The 20,420-nt window shown below is 37.6% G+C and overlaps 1 protein-coding gene across 1 annotated transcript in view; it reads right to left on the bottom strand.

The window, feature by feature from the left end:
• The window catches only part of RNF13 (ring finger protein 13), a 151,979-nt gene that overhangs the window by 113,209 nt on the left and 18,350 nt on the right, over positions 1-20,420 (bottom strand). The window contains exons 2-3 of the mRNA XM_004472886.4: positions 17,590-17,716; positions 14,083-14,163 (exon numbers count right to left, since the gene is read on the bottom strand). Coding sequence (XP_004472943.1) covers positions 14,083-14,163; positions 17,590-17,703 — 195 coding nt within the window. The 5' untranslated portion in view covers positions 17,704-17,716. The remainder of the gene's footprint in view (positions 1-14,082; positions 14,164-17,589; positions 17,717-20,420) is intronic.

Below are 20,420 nucleotides of genomic sequence, written 5' to 3'. Positions count from 1 at the left end.
ACTTAGCATGAGTGATGCCCTATAAAAAGTATACAGGGGCATCAAAGGGAGGGAAATGTTCAGAAATAAAAAAAGCATAACCTTACAAAAATATCTAACAAGTCACTCCTGCCGCAATTCTGTAAATCAGCCTGTGAAAACATGGCCAAGCAGGAAGATATCTAACAAGTAACTTCTGGCCCCGTGTCTGTAAATCAGCCTGCAAAAGCACAGTCTTGCAGCTGCATTCTGCTTCTGTAACCCTGCTTGCAAAATTTTGCCTAGCAACACATTGGCCAATGAGCAAAAGTTATGCTGATCCTACCTGAAATCCTATATAGACCTATGAAAACTGAAAAATGGGTCTCAGAATTTGGAAATTGACTCTCCTCTGGGCCCATGATAATAAAGCTGTTCCTCCATCTCTCTGGAGTGCCAGTGTTGAGTTTCTTCTACGGTTTCTGCAACAGGAAAGTTCTATCACAGACCTACCAGTCTGGACATTTCCCCCTAGCGCAGTCCATCAGGTTTTCCCTCTTGCCTAGGGTTTGTTTGTTTTTTAATTTATTGAAGTATATCACTTATATATGAGCATACACAAACAGTAAGTGTATTGTAATAGTTGTGAACTTACAAAACAAACATATATAACATGATACAGGGCTCTCATACCTCACCCTACCACCAATACCTTGCATTGTTGTGAAACATTTTTAACTAATGATGAAAGAGCATCCTTAAAATATTACTACTAAGCAAAATATTTTTCCCCAAACCACACTATTATTATTATTATATCATTTATATATGAACATAAACAATAAGTGTGTGGTAAAAGTTGTGAACTTACAAAGCAAACACGCATAACATACAGGGGCCCCATACATCAACCCTCCACGAAACCCTTGCATTGTTTTGACACTTTGTACAAATTATGAAAGAATATTGTCAAAATCCTACTATTAATTATAGTTCATATCTTATATTTGGTGTATTTTTCCCAGAACCCACCCTATTATTATTTAATATATTTTTACAACAGAAGCTGTAAACTTACAATACAATCATGCACATGTGAAGAATTCCCAAACAACACCCCTCTATCAACACACCACACCATAGTGGAACATTTGTTACAGATTATGAGGTAATATCATCCAATTATTACTAGGTCAATAGTATACAACAGCACATTTTCCATACTCCCCCATTATCAACACAGTACATCTTTGGCACAGATGGAAAAATATTATATTATTATGGCTAACCACAGTCCGTAGGTCACTCTAGTTGTATTTTTCCCATGCTTCTCCAAATTCTCACACTGCAAAAGTGATGTACATTTATTCTAGTTAACAAAAGACACTCTTGCATCTATACCATCAACCACAACTCTCAGCTACTTCTGGGTTAACTGTGCTATTCAGTCCCTAAATTATTCTCTAGCATTCTGTCAATTTGCATTTATATCCCTAGGCTACCATTTTCAATCATACCCCATTTATAAACCAGCTGTTACTCACTATAATGTGTCACCATCAACTCAACATTTCCACATTTTTACAGTAAGGCCAATTAAAACTTCTGCATACATTAAACATCAGTAGTCCATCTCAGTCCTCTTATCTCCTTTAAGAACCCACCACCTACCACCAGGTATTGAGGATATTTTCCTCATTTTCTTCTAGAAGTATTATGGTTCTTGCTTTTATATTTAGGTTTTTAAAGTCACTTTGAGTTAATTTTTGGATAAGGTATGCGATAGCAGTCTTTTTTCCTTCTTTTGGCGATGGATATCCAATTCTCTCGGCACCATTTCTTGAGTGGACTACTCTGCCCAAGTTGGGTGGGTTTGACAGGCTAGTCAAAAATCACTTGACCATACACGTGAAGGTCTGTTTCTGAACCATCAATTTGTTTCCATTGCTCTATATATCTGTCTTTATGACAGTACCATGCTGTTTTTACCACTGTGGCTAGGTAATATGATTTAAACTCCAGAAATGAGAGTCTTCCAACTTTGCTTTTCCTTTTTAAGATGTTTCTGGCTATTTGGGACCCCTTACCCTTCCAAATAAATTTGATATTCCTGTTTTCCATTTATTTTTTAAATGCTGGTAGTATTTTTATTAGGATTATATTGAATCTGTATGTAAATTTGAGTAGAATTAGCATCTTAGTGATACTTAGTCTTGCAAATCCATGAGCATGGAATATTCTTCCAATTATTTAGACCTTTTTAACTTTCTTTTAGCATGGACTTGTAATTTTCTGAATACAAGTGCTTTACATCATTGGTTAAGTTTATTTCTGAATATTTGGGTTTTAGCGCAATATTTTATTTTCACCACTCTTTTTTTTTTTTTTTTTATTTTATTATTGACTTTGTAATAATATTACATTAAAAATATATATGTGAGGTCCCATTCATCCCCACCCCCCCTCCCTCTCCCCCCCCCAACAACACTCGTTCCCATCATCATGACATATCCATCGGATTTGGTAAGTACATCTTTGGGCACCTCTGCACCTCATAGACAATGGTCCACATCATGGTCCATACTCGCCTCCATTCCATCCAGTGGACCCTGTGAGGATTTACAATGTCCGGTGATTACCTCTGAGGCACCATCCAAGGCAGCTCCATGACCCAAAGACGCCTCCACCTCTCATCTCTTCCTGCCTTTCCCCACACCCATCTTCCACCATGTCCACTTTTCCCAATCCAATGCCACCTCTTCTTTGTGGACATTGGATTGGTAGTGTCCATTGCACCTCTATGTCAAGAGGAGGCTCAGATTCCACATGGATGCTGGATGCAATCCTCCCATTTTCGGTTGTAATCACTCTAGGCTCCATGGTGTGGTGATTGTCCTTCTTCAACTCCATCTTAGCTGAGTGTGATAAGTCCAATAAATCAGATTGTAGGTGCTGGAGTCTGTTGAGGCTCAGGACCTGGTTATCACATTGTCTTCACCACTCTTTTGACATTTTTAATTAATTTACGGATATTATCTTCATTTCTAGACTCTCTTCCAGGGCTCTCTCTCCTGTCTTTTCAGGCTGTAGCACATCCTTCAGTATTTCTTGTAAATCCAGTCTCTTGGTTACAAACTCTCTGTTTCTGTTTACCTGTGAATATTCTAAACTCACCCTCATTTTTGAAAGACGATTTTGCTGGATATAAGACTCTTGGCTGGAAGTTTTTCTCCTGAAGTATCTCAAATATATCATACCACTGTCTTCTTGCCTCCATGGTTTCTGATCAGAAACTGATACCTAATCTTATTGGGTATTCCCTTATATGTTATGCACTGCTTTTGTCTTGCTGTTCTCAGAATTTTTTATATTTAGCATTTGACATTCTCATTGCTATGTGTCTTGGAGTTGTTCTATTCAGATTTTTCTGGATGGGAGTACGTTTGGCCTCTTTAACATGGGTATCTATGTCTTTCAGTAGTGTTGGGAAACTTTCTACCATTATTTCTTCAAATATTCCTTCTGCCCCTTTTCCCTTCTCTTCTCCTTCTGGGATACCCATGACAATGTATGTTTGCATGTCTCTCGCTGTCATTTAGTTCCCTGAGACCTGTTCAGTTCTTTCCATTCTTTTCTTCAAGAGTTCTTTTGTATGTTTTTGGAGGCCCTTTTTTCAAGCTTACCAATCATTTCTTCTGCCTCCTCAAATCCACTATTATGATTCCAGTGTATTTTTAATTTCATTTATTCTGCCTTTCATTCCCATAAGATTTGCTCTGTTTCTATGCATGCTTTCAAATTCTTGTGTTCATCCAATGTCTTCTTAATATCCTTAATCTCTTTAGACATCTCACTGAATTTATTAAGGAGATTTGTTTGAACATCTATGATTAGTTGTCTGAAATCTTTCACATCATCTGGAGGCTTACTTTATTCCTTGAAATGGGCTATATCTTCCTGTTTCTTGGTATGGATTGTAATTTTTTGTTGGTGTCTTGGCATCTGGCTTACTAGAATACTTATTTTGAGAGCAGTTATTCTCTTTAGTTTAGGACTTCCTGCCCTTTCTCCCTTGCTGGTTGTGCAGTAGGAGCCAAGGATGTAGTTGGTGCTATAAGCTGTGGAGGCTCAAGCTGCCCTCATTGTACTAGGGATCAATGAAGCTTCTCCCAACTTTCTCCTTTGCCAGGGGTAGGGACAAAGCCACAGCTGTGTGGAATAATCCAAGTCATGCAGGCCTAGGCTGTAGTTGCTTAGAGAGACTGATGAAGCTTCACACTCCTTTCTCCCCTGCCTGGGGTGGGGATGGAGCTGCATGTGTGGGCAGCAACCTATGCAATATGGGTCCAAGACGACCACAGTTGCCATGGCAGACTTCTGATTATTCAATCTCTTCTAGCCAAATGTATCTGTAGTTACCGGAATAGGCTGGTGCAGGGTTTGCCAGCTTCCTCCCTGCCAGGGATGGGATTGAAGCCTAGGCTTAAGCTGCAGGCCAATCTGGGTGAAAGAAACTGGTCTCTATTGTCACTGTGATTTTTGGACAGGCCAGTTTTCCCTCATGCTGGGGGCAGAGTCAAAATGGTGGTTACTAACCTCTTTCCAACTTGGACAAGTTCAAACTTTAGCTGTTCTTAGGGTTATACTTTAGCCAGCCAAATTTACTCATCAGTAACTGAAATTGGTGGCCAACCATCTCTTCTTCCCTTGTTTTTGTAAAATGGATCTTCCACATCCAGCCACAGAATAGCTCCTGGGGCAGCTTTCACTGCCTAAGTAGGATGAACACCAGCCTCCACAGCATGGCCTCTCATTTCCTGGAGAGGTTAGCACAGGTCCACAAAGCTTCCTCTCTGCCGGAGGTGGGGTTGCAGCTTAGGCTAGACCTGCAATCTGATCTGGATGGAACGAAGCCAGTCCCTACCAACACTGTGATTTTCAGTCCACCCTGCTACCCCTCATGCCAGGCACAGACTTAAGATGGCAGCTACCTGCCTCTTTCTGACTTGGACAGGTTCACACTTTTGTTGTTCTTAGGATTATACTTTAGCCCACTAAATGTACTAATCAATAGCTGAAGTTGGTGCTCAAGTGTCTCTTCCTTCCCCAGTTTTGGGAAGTGGAGCTTCTAATCTCAGCTACAGAATAGCTCCTGAGCGGCTTGTGCCTCCAGTGGAGGATGGGCACCAGCTTCTGGGGTGTGGAGCACTCTACTCACTAGTCTTCTCTGCAGATGGGCAGCCTCCTCCTTCCACTCCTTCAAGGATGTTGTAGGATGCCCTTCTGGTCTCCTGGAACCCCCAAACAGGTGCTTCAGCTAGCTCCAGAGAGCTCTGGGTGTTTACTAACTGCCCTCTAGCAGAAGCTGACTCTAGGAGCTCCTTAATCTGCCACCATCTTGCTGGCTGTCCCTTGCCTAGGGTTTTAATGTTGGTTGGCATTGGGTTCAGGCTCTTATTTGAGAATTGGTCAACTTATTCTAGACCTTTAGTGTAACCTGTGTTTAACTGGTCAGAGTGTTTCAGCTCTTCTTTATCTGAACAGAGAGAAGGCACTCACATTGGCTCAGGGGGAAGGGAAGTCAGGGAAATGACTACGCTGGAAGACCAGGACTCAGCCTGCTTCTAGAGTGAGTTGAAGTCCCCTGCCTACCAGGCAACCAGTGGAGCCTATCAGTAACCCAGGAGGCTCTTGAAGTGGGGGGGTTATGTGGCAAACAAGAGTGGGGTTCCAGCACCCAGCCTAATTAGGGGGAGAAAGGTATAGGGGGGTAGAGAGATAGGGCAGGTAGACCAGTGGGAGGAAAAAAAAAGACACTATCCAGGGCTGAAACAGCTCCAGGGAAAGGAAAGGGGAGAAGTGATCAGGCAGACTACACCATACCCACCCTCCCTGGGAGAAAGAGGAAATGGGCCAGTGAGGAGATAGGCCTATGGGAGCCTAACAGCCTGGGCGAGTGGGTGGCCTAGAGAGGCAAACACCAAAACATTAGAAGCCTAACTGGTCTAAGGTAAAAAAGGTGGGCAGAAGCAGACAATACACCTTCAGACCTCTTCAGAAACCTAATCTAACTTGTGGAGCTGGTATAGTTCAGGGGTTAAACTCTTGCTTCACATATACAAGGTGCCAAGTTCAATACCTGACAAATCCTAAAGAAGTAAAAAATAAAAAAATAAATTAAAATGAAAATTAAAAAACTCAAGTGGCCGAAATGATTTGAGGGAAGGGAGATGCATGCCAGGAACTGCAGGGAACAGGAAGTCAAGGACAAGCAGCATCAGATCGGAATTTACACAGAATTTTGTTATGGTTGTTTTGTTTTGTTTTTTAGGTTACTTGATGTTATTTTATTTTTATTCCTTATTCCTTTCTCTACACCCAGGTACCTTACTGGGGAGGGCAGGCTTGCAAGGTAATTGATCAGTGAGTATGGACAGCCTGAGAAGGTTACTAGTGGACTGAGAGGGGAGCATGTTTTTGTTTTTGGTAGTTTTTGCGGCTTTTTTTTTTCCCTCCCCTTCTTTTCCTCTTTTATCCTTAATTTATTGCTTTTCTTTCTTTCATTTTCCCTCTGCTGCTGTATTTCTTTCATTCTATCTTTCTTATCAGATCCTTGTTTTCTTTCTTCTCCTCTTTCTGGTCTTCAAATTTCTTGTAGTTTTTTTTTTTTTCCTGTTTCTTTTTTATTAACTCCACACTTTTCATTCTTAATCCTTTTTATTCCTTATGACTTTTCACTCTTTTAGTTATTATTTTTTCTTTTCTCCCTGGTCCTTTTAAGGTTCCTTTTCCATTCTATGTTTTTATCATTGTTTATTTTGCCCTTCTCCTTTCTTTCCTTTCCTATCATATTAATATTTTGTAGCAGTTTGATATCATTTATGAATTCCAAAAAGAGATATAGATTATGTTTGTAAACTGGTTTGTTTCTCTGGTCATAATACCTTTGATTGTATTACATTCAAAGGTTTTACCTTTACTTGATTAAATCAAGATTAGGGCTTTGATTCAACCACATCATTAGGATGACTCAGGGTTGAGTCCATGCCCCCTTAGTGGGCTATAAAAACAGACACTCACATAGAAAAAGATATATGGGAATAGCGAGAGCTCCATACACACAGAAGAGTAGAGAACTTTGAACCTGGGCCCCAGAAAGAGATGAGCATTAGCCTGATAAGTTTGCAGTTTAAGGGAGCAGAGCAGCCGAGCTCTATGCCAGCTTACAGATGAGATAGGAAGAAGCTGGGCCCAAAGAGACTTAAGAAGAAAGAGTACGGCTCAACCTTTGCAGATGTCACCTATCATCTTGCTTCACCATGTAGCAAATGACTTGGGTGAGGAACTAACCTTGAGTTGCACTCTTTAGGACCTTGTAAGCGTAAGCTTTTACCCCAAATAATTACCCTTTATAAAAGCCATAAGAGTTCTGGTACTCTGCATCAGCACCGCTTTGGCTGACTAATACACACAGGAACACAGACAACTACAAAGACACAGAATAAGTGAGAAAAAGTGTCAAAGAGGACCCTTACCACAAAACAAAACAAACAAAAACCCTAGAATAAAAAGAAGATAACCATCTGAATAAGTCCATCAAGATAAACATGCCTAAAACCAGCAAAAAGTTACAAGCCATACTCAGAAACAGGAAGACATGGCCCAGTCTAAAAAAACAAACTAAAAAACAAGAGGAGATACAGAATGTAGAACAACTAATCAAGGATGTCCAAACATATCTCATGAATCAACTTAATGAAATGAAGGAAGAAATAAAGGTTATTAGGAAGGCTCCAGGGGAACATGAAGATATTATAAACAAACATAAAAAGGTAATAGATCTGATGGTGATGAATGGCACAAAGTAAGAAATTAAAAATACACTGGAAGTGTAACAGCAGATTTGAACACGCAGATGAAAGAATTAATGACATAGAAGATAAAACATTCGAAATGGCACATATAGTAGAAGAGATAGTAAAAAGAAAGAAAAAATTCAGCAAGGACTCAGGAATTGAATGACAATACAAAATGCACAAACATATGCATTAATGGAATCGCAGAGGTAGATGAGAAGGGAAAGGGGCAGAAGGAGTATTGGAGGAAATAATGGCTGAAAATTTCCCAACTCTTTTGAAGGACATGGATGACATGTCCAGGGAGCACAGAGCACTTCCAAAAGTATACATCCCAAAAGGATGACAATGAGACATATACGTGTCAAGTGTCAAACGTGTAAGACAGACAGAATACTGAAAGCATCAATCCATCACATACAAAAGAAGCTCGATTAGATTAAGTGCTGATTTCTCATCTGAAACCAGGGAGGCAAGAAGGCAGTGATATGACATAGTTAAGGCGCTGACAGGGAAAAACTGCCAGGCAAGAATTCTATATCCAACAAAGTTGGCATTCAAAAATGAGGGAGAATTCAAAATATTCATAAAGAGAAATTAAGAAAGTTTGTCAACAAGAAACCTGCCTTTCAAGAAATAATACTAAAGTGAGTTGGTTTTGCAGGTTGAAAGGGAAAAAAAGGAAAGGGTTGGAGGAGAGTATAGAAAGGAAGATTATTAACAATAACTAGGGAAGAGGACTTGGCCCAGTGGATAAGGCATCCGTCTACCACATGGGAGGTCCGCAGTTCAAACCCCAGGCCTCTCTGACCCATGTGGAGCTGGCCCATGCACAGTGCTGATGTGCGCAAGGAGCGCTGTGCCACGCAGGGGTGCCCCCTGCATAGGGGAGCCCCCCGCACAAGGAGTGCACCCCCTAAGGAGAGCCGCCCAGCACAAAAGTGCAGCCTGCGCAGGAATGGCGCCACAAACACCGAGAGCTGACACAACAAGATGACGCAACAAAAAAAACACAGATTCCCATGCCACTGACAACAACAGAAGCGGACAAAAAAAAAAAGAACACGCAGCAAATGAACACAGAGAATAGACAACTGAGGTGTGTGGGGGAAGGGGAGAGAAATAAATAAAATAAATCTTTAAAAAAAAAAAAGAATAACTAAAAAGGTAAAAACAGTAGTAAAAACAAAACATGACATAGACAAACCTAAATAAAAAATGGCTACTGTAAGTACTGCCTTAATAGTAATAACATTGAATGTTAATAGATTAAACTCTCCAAAGATGATAAACAAGTTGAGTAAAGTGGAAGAATATTAGATCAACACAAGATCAATACACAAAAAGTAACATTTCTGTGCACTAACATGAGCAATATGAGGAGGAAATCAAGAAAAAATTCCATTTACAATAGCAACAAAAAGAATCAAATATCTAGGAATAAACTAAAGATGTAAAAGATATGTACACAGAAAACTACAACATTGTTAAAGGAAATCAAAGAAGACCTAAATAAATGGAAGAATATTCCATATTCAAGGATTGGAAGACTAAACATCATTAAGACATCTGTCCTACTCAAATTGATTTACTGAGTTAACACAATCCCATAAAAATTTTTTTGCTCAAATGTGGCCTCTCTCTAAGCCAAACTCAGCATATAAATTCACTGCCTTCCCCCTGATGAGGGACATGACTCCCAGAGATAAATCTCCCTGGCACTGAGGGATTAATACCAAACACCAATCAATGATGCATTTGGAGAAAGACCTAGACCAAAAGGGGAATAATATTGAATGCAAATGAGTTTTTATGGCTAAATATTTCAAAGTGTGTCAAGAGGTCATTCCAGAGTTTACACTTATGCACATCTCAAGAGGATCTCACTGTCTGACACAGAAAATAGTGCCTGAGATATGGGTGCTCCTGGGAACTGCAGAGACATCCAAACACTGTAGGCAGGGCAGACAACCCTAGGAAGTCGGCACCACATCAGTGGCCTTACCTTGGAATATAAGAGAACCCACCTCCCCCACTGTATCAGAGTTAGAGTCATTTATAATTTTCCTACACATGGTTCTTCTGCCCCATTTATTTAAACCTATAATTAGCACTATACCCATTAAATATATGTTCCAGAAACTTAATCTTCCAGCTGTTCATATGCCGGGTGAGCCCTGAATCTCAGCAGAGTTGCAGCCAACACCTACTCTCCAGTTCATGAGGCTCACCCAGGACAACTAATGAAAGGATGATGATGGGCAATGTCCATCCCAAACAACAGAGTATCTGCAACTGCAAGCAAGATAGTTCCGTCCATCTGCTCCATGAATTCTAAGTCTTCTCTCAATCAGAAAGAGCGGACATCACCATCCCCAAATCCTCAAGATAGTGGAACAAACACATAAGGTAAGAAAGTAATTATAAACTACAGTAGACTTATTTCATTCTAGTAATGGAAGAACTTGTAACATTAATATAAAGAGAGTGGTCACCAGAGGTTCTGAAGGGAGGAAGAGGGAAGAATAGGTATAACATGGGGCATTTTTGAGACACTGAAATTGTTCTGCATAATGTTGCAATGACAGATATAAGTCATTATACATCTTGTCAAAACCTATAAAATTGTGTGGTGCAAAGTGTAAAACATAATGTAAACTATAGACCATACTTTGTAGCAATGCTTCAATATATGTTCATCAATTATAACAAATGTACCACACTAATGAAAGATGTTGTTAATGGGGAAAGTAATGGAAAGGGAGGGTATGGGGGATATGGGAATCCTCTATATTTTCAATGTAATGTTTATGTGATCTAAAGCTCCTTGAAAAATAAATAAAAAAATAAAATAAACCAAAGCTTAAAATAGCGAAAGTAGGTACTGCCTTTATGGTTATAATACTTGAATTTTAAAGGATTAAACTCCCCAATCAAAAGACTGAAATGGGTAGATTTTTAAAAACCATGATCCAACCATATGTTGTTTACACAAGATTCACTCTAGAGACAAAAACACAAATAGGTTGAAAATGAAAGGATGGAAAAAGATAATCCACACAAATAGGAGCCAAAAATGAGTGGGGGAGCCGTAATAATATTGGACAAAATGGACTTCAAGTCAAAAGCTGTTCCAAGAGACAAAGAAGTACACTGTAGATTAATAAAAAGGTCAATCAACCAAGAAGAAATAACATAGATATTTATGCATCTGACTATAGTGCCCAAAAACACAAGACAAATACTGGCAAAACGAAAGGGAAAAATAGTCACCTCTACAATAGAAGTTGGAGACTTCAATACACCACTCTCATTAACAGAGCATCTAGACAGAAGATCAAAAAGGAAATAGGGAACCTGAAAATATGATAAATAAACTAGATCCATCAGAAAGATACAGAATATTACATTCCCAAACAGCATGTTATACATTATTCTCAAGTACACATGGATCGTTCTCCAGGCTAGACCACTGTTGGGTCACAAAACAAGTCTCAATAAATTTTAAAAGACTGAAAATTTACAAAGCTTCTGAAGGTGAAAATCAATAACAGGCAGAGAACAGGAAATTCCACAAATATATGGAAGATAAATAACACACTCTTAAACAACCAATGGGTCAAAGAAGAAATTACAAAGGAAATCAGTAAGTATCTTGAGATGACTAAAAACAAGAACACAACATATCAAAACGTATGGGATGCAGTGAAAGCAGTGCCTAGAGGGAAATTTATGCTTACATTAAAAAAGAAGAGCTAAAATCAAAGACCTAACTATACACCTAAAGAATTATAAAAAAAGAACAGCAAGCAAAACCCAAAGAAAGCAAAAGGGAAGAAATAACAAAGATGAGCATCAATAAATGAAATAGAGAATGAAAAACAATAGAGAGCTTTAGCAAAACCAAAAGTAGGTTCATTGCAAAGATCAATTAAATTGACAAACACAGCTAGACTCACAGAAAAAAAGAGAGAAGACACAAGTAAATAAAACCAGAAATTAGAGGGGGAACATTACTACTGATCCCACAGAAACAGAAAGGATTGTAAACAATAATATGTAGGCTTGCTTTTGTGAATTCTGACTCTAGGCAATGGCAAAACCAGTCATGCAAATACAGAAACTCTCTATAACACTCCAACAATTTGTTAGAACTTTATTTCACTTCCTATTCTTGCCCTATATTGTCACAATTGAAAGCAGGCACATATTTAACACTATCCTTTCTGAGGCAGTAAACAAAGAAATTTATCAAAATATTTTAAAAATGTAAACCAAATTTAAAAGGAACATAATAATAGAAAAGCACCAATAAGACTATAGTAATCAAGAGATAATGGGGAAGCTGACTTGGCCCAGTGATTAGGACGTCCGTCTACCACATGGGAGGTACGTGGTTCAAACCCGGGGCCTCCTTGACATGTGTGGAGCTGGCCCATGCGCAGTGCTGATGCGCGCAAGGAGTGCCATGCCACGCAGGGGTGTCCCCGCATAGGTGAGCCCCACACGCAAGGAGTGCACCCCAGAAAGAGAGCCGCCCAGCGCAAAAGAAAGTGCAGCCTGCCTAGGAATGGCGCCACACACACGGAGAGCTGACACAACAAGGTGATGCAATAAAAAGAAACACAGAAACACAGATTCCCGTTGCCGCTGACAACAACAGGAGCGGACAAAGAACAGGCAGTGAACAGACACAGAGAACAGACAACCGGGATGGGGGGGGGGAGGCGGTAAATAAATCTTTTAAAAAAAAGAGAGAGATAATGGAACTCATTAAGAGAAGCTTAGAAAGCAAGAAAGGTTCTTCAGGGAAATGGGATAGTCTGATTCCTAATGCTAGAATGAAAGACTCAAAATCACTGGTAATCAGAGAAATGCAAATTAATGCAAGATAACATTTCCTGCCCAGCAGATTGGCAAAAGCTAAAAAGACTAAAAATATCTAGGGAAATGGGTATTCTCAAACACTGTTGATGGCAATAAATTAATACAGTCTTTTAAAAGGCAATTTGGCAGTATCAATGAAAATTTTAGATGTACGTACCCCCATTGACTTATTTTTTTTTTAATCATAGCTTTTTTTTTTTTAAAGACATTTATTTCTCTCCCCTTCCCCCATCCCCACCCCGTTTGTCTGTTCTCTGTGTCTATTTGCTGCATTGTCGTCTTTGTCCGCTTCTGTTGTTGTCAGCGGCAGGGGAATCTGTGTTTCTTTCTGTTGCTCATCTTGTGTCAGCTCTCCACTTGTGCCATTCCTCTTTCTTTCGCACTGGGAGGCTCTCCTTATGGGGTGCATTCCTTGTGCGTGGGACTCCCCTACACAGGGGACACTCCTGCGTGGCAGGGCACTCCTTGCACGCATCAGCACTGCGAATGGGCCGGCTCCACACGGGTCAAGGAGGACCGGGCTTTGAACTGCGGACCTCCCATGTGTTAGACAGACGCCCGAACCACTGGGCCAAGTCTGCTTCTCCCCACTGACTTATCAATTCTACTTCTAAACCTCTATCCTAGAGAAATAAGCTGGACTTTAGATGAGAATCAAAAATATCCATTAACAGGACAATGATTAATAAACTACTCCTTCATATTACAGAATACCATGTATCGCTTAATAGGAGCATGCTAGACTTAGGTGCTGCTGTGGTAATGCTAAATGGAGGGGGTGACATATGATAGAATAATATTATAATGGATATGTTATTTGCGGTGCCCCAAATTTTCTTCACATTTTGATACTTCCCTCCACTATGACTCCCACTTTCCCAAAGTAGACTAAAACAACAAAAATAGCAATTAAAAAAAAATCAATACTATATTTTCCAGCCTCCCTCATAGCTAAGAATTTCACCAAAGCATATGGCTAGTAACTACATGTCCTAGGGTCTGTCAATCAGAAACACCCAAGTATTGGATCCAGAAGATGCCACAGAGAGAACAGTCTAGCAGTATAAATCTTTGATGAGCTTTGGTGGCAACTGAAGTAAGACCATAGAGGCTTCCTGCTCAGAAAAAAAAAATGAAGTAGTTTGAGGGCCAGTGGCTGCACCAATTTTTTATAAGAGCAATTCAATAAAGTGGTTCTGGATTTTGTTCCCCTTAAACAGTTTGGAGACTGTTTCTCTAGGCTTCCTAATGATACTAAGTATGAATATGAACTGATTATAACACTAGTAAGAAATATTTTCATTCTTCAAGCAAATAAAGAACAATAAAAACCATCTTATTAAATACCTTGTGCCTTCTCCATATATCACTGCTTTCTTACCTTTAAACCTTCAGCTGGAAGTCTATAACCAAATCTTGCAGGAAGATCATCAAATGTCTGAGATGCATTTTCAAAATTATACTAAATATAAAATTAAAAACAATCAAGTTAAAAACACATTTACTCATAATATTAAAAACAAAAGGCTTATAAATTATTTCAAATGGTATTCTATAATTTTGATTTACTATTACCACAGTTTATAATAATAAAATCAAATTTGTTCATGTACGTCCACTAAAATAGCAAGGAACATACACAGTATTTACTACATACACAACTACTTAAACTAGATTGATGTCAAATTATTATTATTAACTAGCAACAATAATTCTGAATGTTAAACAATCTACTGTTATCTGAGTATTCCCTCAGTTTTTCCCTTGCAAGTTTTTCTAGATAGTTTTCTAGCAAGAGAATTCCATTTTATTTTTTCTACATTTTAAGAATGCTGCTAATGCAATTAAAGCATGCTCACTGTTAAAAAGTTTTGACGTAGAAAATAGTTACTCCTGTCTAGAATCCCACCCTCAGAGATTACCATTTAACACTGAGTCCATTTATTTTGAAAAAATCTTCTCCTCAAACAATTTTCCTCTCAGCAACAGCCTAATAAAAGGTTTAATTTAATTCAGAAAGTAGCAAATAGCTACAAGTATTGAGTACTTATTATATATAGACATTGCTAAACACTTTATGAGGATTAATTTATTTAATCCTGACAAGAATCCTAGAGTAGGCCAGTATTACTATTGTCCTCATTTTGCAGATTGACTATGTAATATAATGTCCTCGGAGCCCTGGCTCTTAACCCATTGTCCTACACTGACTCTCATATACTCCTACCTTTACAGTAAGTAAATTGAGATTTGGGAGAAATTAAGAAATATGCCCAAGGCCATGGTGCACTCTTAACTCCTTACCATGTAACAATCCATTCATGTCCCACTCCTCAGGTGCTTTTCCTGTTATTCAACCCACTGGCATTCACAACCACCCACCAAGTAATCAATTCTCTCTGACCAGTCCAGACAAGAGAAGCACAGGCATACTGGAAGTAACTCAAAGTGGGGATGAGTATGAATCTCTCTGAAATTAAGTAAAATATAAGATGGCTACTTCTCAATAAGCTCATGGCCTACCTCAAAGCTAACAAGTCACCTGTGGCCTCTAACTTCAGAATACTCAGCACTGATCTGATCATACCCATTTTTTTAGATAGAAGCGTACATAAATAATAATCTCACATTTTCTTTTAAGTAAAAACAAAGAAAAAGGGAAAGGTATCGATTACTTCAAGCATTTATTGAATTCTTACTGTGTAATTGACACTAAGCACCAGGAATATAAAATTTAAGACACAGTCCTGCCTTCCAGATACTCACAGTCTAAAGGGCTTACTGATCACTTGGTGACATGCTACAGTTAGCATTTCCATGACCTCTTAGAACTCACCAACTAGTGGACAAATTCTGTGTCAGGGACTTAATAGTCAAATAGGAGAATGTGACCATACACACACATACATACACACACAGGAGGCACCTGGGAAACACACAGCATGACTAAAACTGACCAATCTTTTCAAAAGCAGCATCCTAAAACCTGTCCAAAATGGAACTAGAATCAACCTGATGCTCCATTCATTTAAATCTGTATCACTTCAAACTCAGATTCCAAGGATGCTTTTATTCAATTAATACTTCTATCGCTTGACTCACTTCCTCTGAATGATTACGTCACCATATCCAGTCTTACACCTCAATTCTCAGTTCCCCTTTTTACCAGTTACTTACCCTCACAATCCACTCCCTTCCAGCTATATATGCATTTATTTCAGCCTTCTATCCTTTCATTAGCACAGAGACCAGATTTAAACAGCTTCCATGATACCAACACATTCTACACTTATCTGCCTGAAGCACAAGGAACAATGCTGGAAAGGACTGACTGTTCCTCTATTCCTAACATCTCGTTTTGTTTCTACACTAAAAATAAAGCTAGGTAAGTTTTAATGCCATACCCGAAGAAGTGAATGATGATAAAAATGAAAATTACAATGAAGACAAAAATGATTAACAAAGCATATACTATGCATCAGATACTGTTCTAAGCAGTTTATCTTATTTAATCCTCACTGCAACACTCTGTGGTTATTATCTCTATTTTACAAATTAAGAAACTAAGATACTTCTAGAAATTAAATCTTTTGATCAAGGTCACACAGCTGGCTCAGTTCCCAGAGCAGGCCACTGAAAATCACATAGCCGGTCACATAACTGAAACAGAATAACAATCACCTCAGGAGCAAAAGAGAGAAGGAAGACAAAAGAGTAACAGGGTATAGAAACAACAGAAAGAAAAAAAAGAGGCAGAATAGAAGAAATCAAAGAAGAAAAGGAGGGCAAGGAGAAATTCATTCCCTGACCCACTCATAAATCCTCTAATTCATTTCAAAAGTCATCCCTTAGAAAAATCCAAGGTTTTTGGAACCAGTTCGGAGGAGAGATGTGAATAGCAGTAGACTCTTTGGCCTTAAAGGTTCTATTTCTTATCTATCTCAAAAAGACCCAAACTATTCTAGAAAAGAAACCGTAACCATAAACTAGTTCCCTACTAATGAGGGTGACAGAAGGTAAGAAATCTCATAGGGACTACTAGAGCTGCTATGTCTTCAAAAGTTACAGTACAGAAACAAGCCTGGCTCTTGCAAGCTCTACAATGATCCCAGAATCTTCCAGAAGGGTTATATACAATTCGTAGAAGCATGGCTCAGGACAAAACCAAATTTTGGTCAGAAACAATTCTGGCCCTTTTATTTCTTATCTACTGTCGATAAGCAAAATCAATTTCACCCACATAGTAAAAACGTTAAGTCCTTAGCATAGTACCTTTGGGTGTACATGCATACACACACACAAATACACTCACACACAGGGTTAGTTCTTTTTCTACCTTCACAGAAATGAGAAACAGGAAATAGAAAAGTTATACACCTCACAGTGTATAGAACAGTAAGACACCTAGAGAATACTACAAAGGTTTTTGAGGAGCAATCTTATTCTCTAAAAACTTTTCTACCCACCATCAAAGACCATGGTGCTTCTCTGACTCACTGACACTAATCTTAGGTTGGGATTTTTTTATGGACATCTCATAGAATTTTTAAAAATATCATTATCAAAGTAATTACAAATATACTAGTTACCAAGAAAAAATTAAGATTCTACATAAATATATAAACATGTAGGCATGTAAGCCAAAGTACTTATATGCACACATGCTCTCGAGAGCCACAACATTTATCAGGTACTTAATATACATGAGATCTTATATTAGATATAAAGCAATAAAAAGATGAGTAAGGTTTCTCACTTTCAAGTAATGAGCTTAAGTGCCTAGGTATATTTGTAGGTAAACACCTTATAAGATTTCATCATTCCGGGACTTTTTTAAAGCTTTACTTTAAGGGGTAAAATTATTTGGAATAAATTTTACTGCACTTACTGCTAAAATGTCTGCTTCTACAGGCAGTAGGTTTAAAAATGCGAAGAACTGGACAGTCAAGATGGTGTAGACTTGTGTGGCCGACAGCATGAGCATTCCTATGGAGAGCAGCATCTCGTAAAATCACCTGAAAGACAAGTATGTGAGTGACTATGAGAACTGGTGTTTTGTCACTTTATAAAGTAATTTATATCACCCAAATTATATCCCTTTTAATTATAAAACATGTTAACATCAAAATTAAATCTTAATATTTCAAAAGCATAAGAAGCTATACAGATTTGGACATTTAACTAAATACCAAAGGTTAGTGAAAACCTACATAACTTATGCTGACTCTTCAGTTCTGTGTTTTAACCACAAAACAAGCATTGTCCCACAATTCTCTTTTTACAGTATAGTCTGTCTACTAATCCAATACTGGGGGAAAGCTAGAATCAAATCAGAAATATAAGAAAATATAAGCTTTAAATTTTTCTACATTTTTTAAGATAATGTAACCTTTGATTTAATATAAATTCCCTTGTAAATTCACTTTTCATTTATTCTTGAATGTTATACCCACATTAGAGGATTTTTTAAAGTAAAATAACAGCTATTTACTATAAAGTAATACTATATTTTCCCTTCACCTCCTACAACCTATACATATTTTCCTCTTTATATCCTAATGGCAATTGTGCAGCTACCTCTCCCAATCTCATTCAAATCACTATATGAGGCCATATCTATGTTAGAGCAAAAAGACATCATGAAAAGACTAAATGTTAACCAATAAATATTAAAATTCTTTTTGGTAAGGCTCAAACAATTGTATAATTTTCTTTCTTTTTTTTTTAGGAGGTACTGGGAATTGAACCTCGTATATGGGAAGCAGGGGCTCAACCACTGAGCTACATTTGCTCCCCATAATATTCTTTTAAACAAGTTAGAACAAAGTTTGAAAGACAAGGGCCTTTATAATGAATTATTTCACTAAATACCACCAACTCATGTACTATCAATTTTGATAATAATTACTGTTGATAAGTGTTCTGTATTGGAGAATACCATATAGATTCAAACCCTGAGTCTTTGTAATACCTAAAAGAGAAATACCTATAAGCTACCATCGTATAAAAACTTTAGTATTAGAAATGAAAGAAAGGTAAAAGATTTAAACATGTTTACTTTCAGGAAATTCCTTTCCAAATAACTTTAAATCTGAAGATGACCCACATTTTAATATTAACTGCTTTGAGGCCAAATAACACACATGAAACAGCCAACCATCTCCATTAAGAAAGCTTCCATGTAGGCTCAGAGTCCACTAGTTTTCAAACTACAATTCTGAACATCACTAGCATTTTTAAAAAGTGTAGTAAAAACGCCACCATTAAATAATGTACTTTTTCCCTAATATGCAAAAGAGTTAATGGATAGTAATATCAATTTGTTTCTCTGCATAAATTTATCTTTTACCACAATATGCATCAAAAGAATGTATAACATAACAAGCACTATCAGAAAAAGTAAGCAATTATTTTAATGAAAAATTCATAATAGCTAGTCACATTTCATTAAACAAGCTGTTTTTCTTTCAAATGTGCAATGTCATGCATGTATATTACATACATACGACATTCCAAATTTCCTTCAAAATATTGCTTTCAGTCCAACAGCTGAATATTTTAATAACTTCATAGTGTTCCTCATAATTGAATTCTGACACAAGAAACTTCTAAAACACTACAGTTAAATTTCTGTAGACCATACCTTTTTATAGTTTATAAAGAAAATGATTCAGAAGTTGTCATGAGCAAAAATGTTCACATAAAAAAAAAGAGCCTTAACTTTTTAAGTAAAAATAGGATGCCCAGTACTTGTATACAAGGAAATTAAAAGCTGCCCAGCTAATTCATCTAACATGAAACCATCCAAACTAAAAGCGAGCCTCATATAAATTCTTTTATTTTTACCATAAACCAAAGCTTCAGATTCCAAAACTGCTATACAATTTTATTTTTCCAAATCAAACCTTTTTCCAAAATTAAGATGTGAACAAATTCTTATATTAAAAGGTGGGCCAAATAGGTTTCTCCAAAACATAAATTCTTTACAACCTCAGGGCCTTCTTACAAGCTGTTCACAGTAATCTACTGTGTACTCAGATTTGACATTTTCCCCCACAGAAACACTATCTGCCTATTTCCCTCCAAATATCTAGCATAATAGAATCAAAGATATTTCTACTATTAAGTAGCAGAAGTCATGTCCTTTTCTTCCCAAAAATGTAGCCTTATTTGATTGTGCATTAATTATTAAAGTGGGTTTGATAAGTAAATTGTGGGAAATGCATAATAATGGAATTCTCTACAGCAATGAAAATGAATGACAGCTTCAGGACCAACACGGATAACGCTGAGCAAAGCAAGCAAGTCACAAAGAATGCAAAACACTGTGAAAAATTTCAGATTAAATTTTTAAAAGGACAAAACAAACAATATTCTGTAGAAAGTCACATTTAGAGTAAAAACATAAATAAAGCAGGGAAATGATCATCATGAAATGAGGACAGCAGTACGTCTGGAGCAAGACAGGGGAGTATAATTAGGAAGATGAATGCTAGCAATGTTCTATTTCTTGATCTGGACCATGGTGAAATATTTTATAACTATTCTTTAAACTATGCACAAAAGTGTAATGTCCTGTCCTATATATATGATATCTAACCATTTTTAAAATAAAAAATAAAAATAAAATAGTCTGTTACATTCAAAACATGGTTTTTGTTTTTGTTTTGCATTTTTATTATAAGAAATATTTTGAAAGCTGGCAAACAGAACTCTACC

This window comes from Dasypus novemcinctus, chromosome 4 (genome assembly GCF_030445035.2).
Source record: "Dasypus novemcinctus isolate mDasNov1 chromosome 4, mDasNov1.1.hap2, whole genome shotgun sequence".
Classification (NCBI taxonomy): domain Eukaryota; kingdom Metazoa; phylum Chordata; class Mammalia; order Cingulata; family Dasypodidae; genus Dasypus; species Dasypus novemcinctus.
Note: the sequence above shows the minus strand (reverse complement) of the source record. Positions and strands in the feature narration are given on the sequence as shown.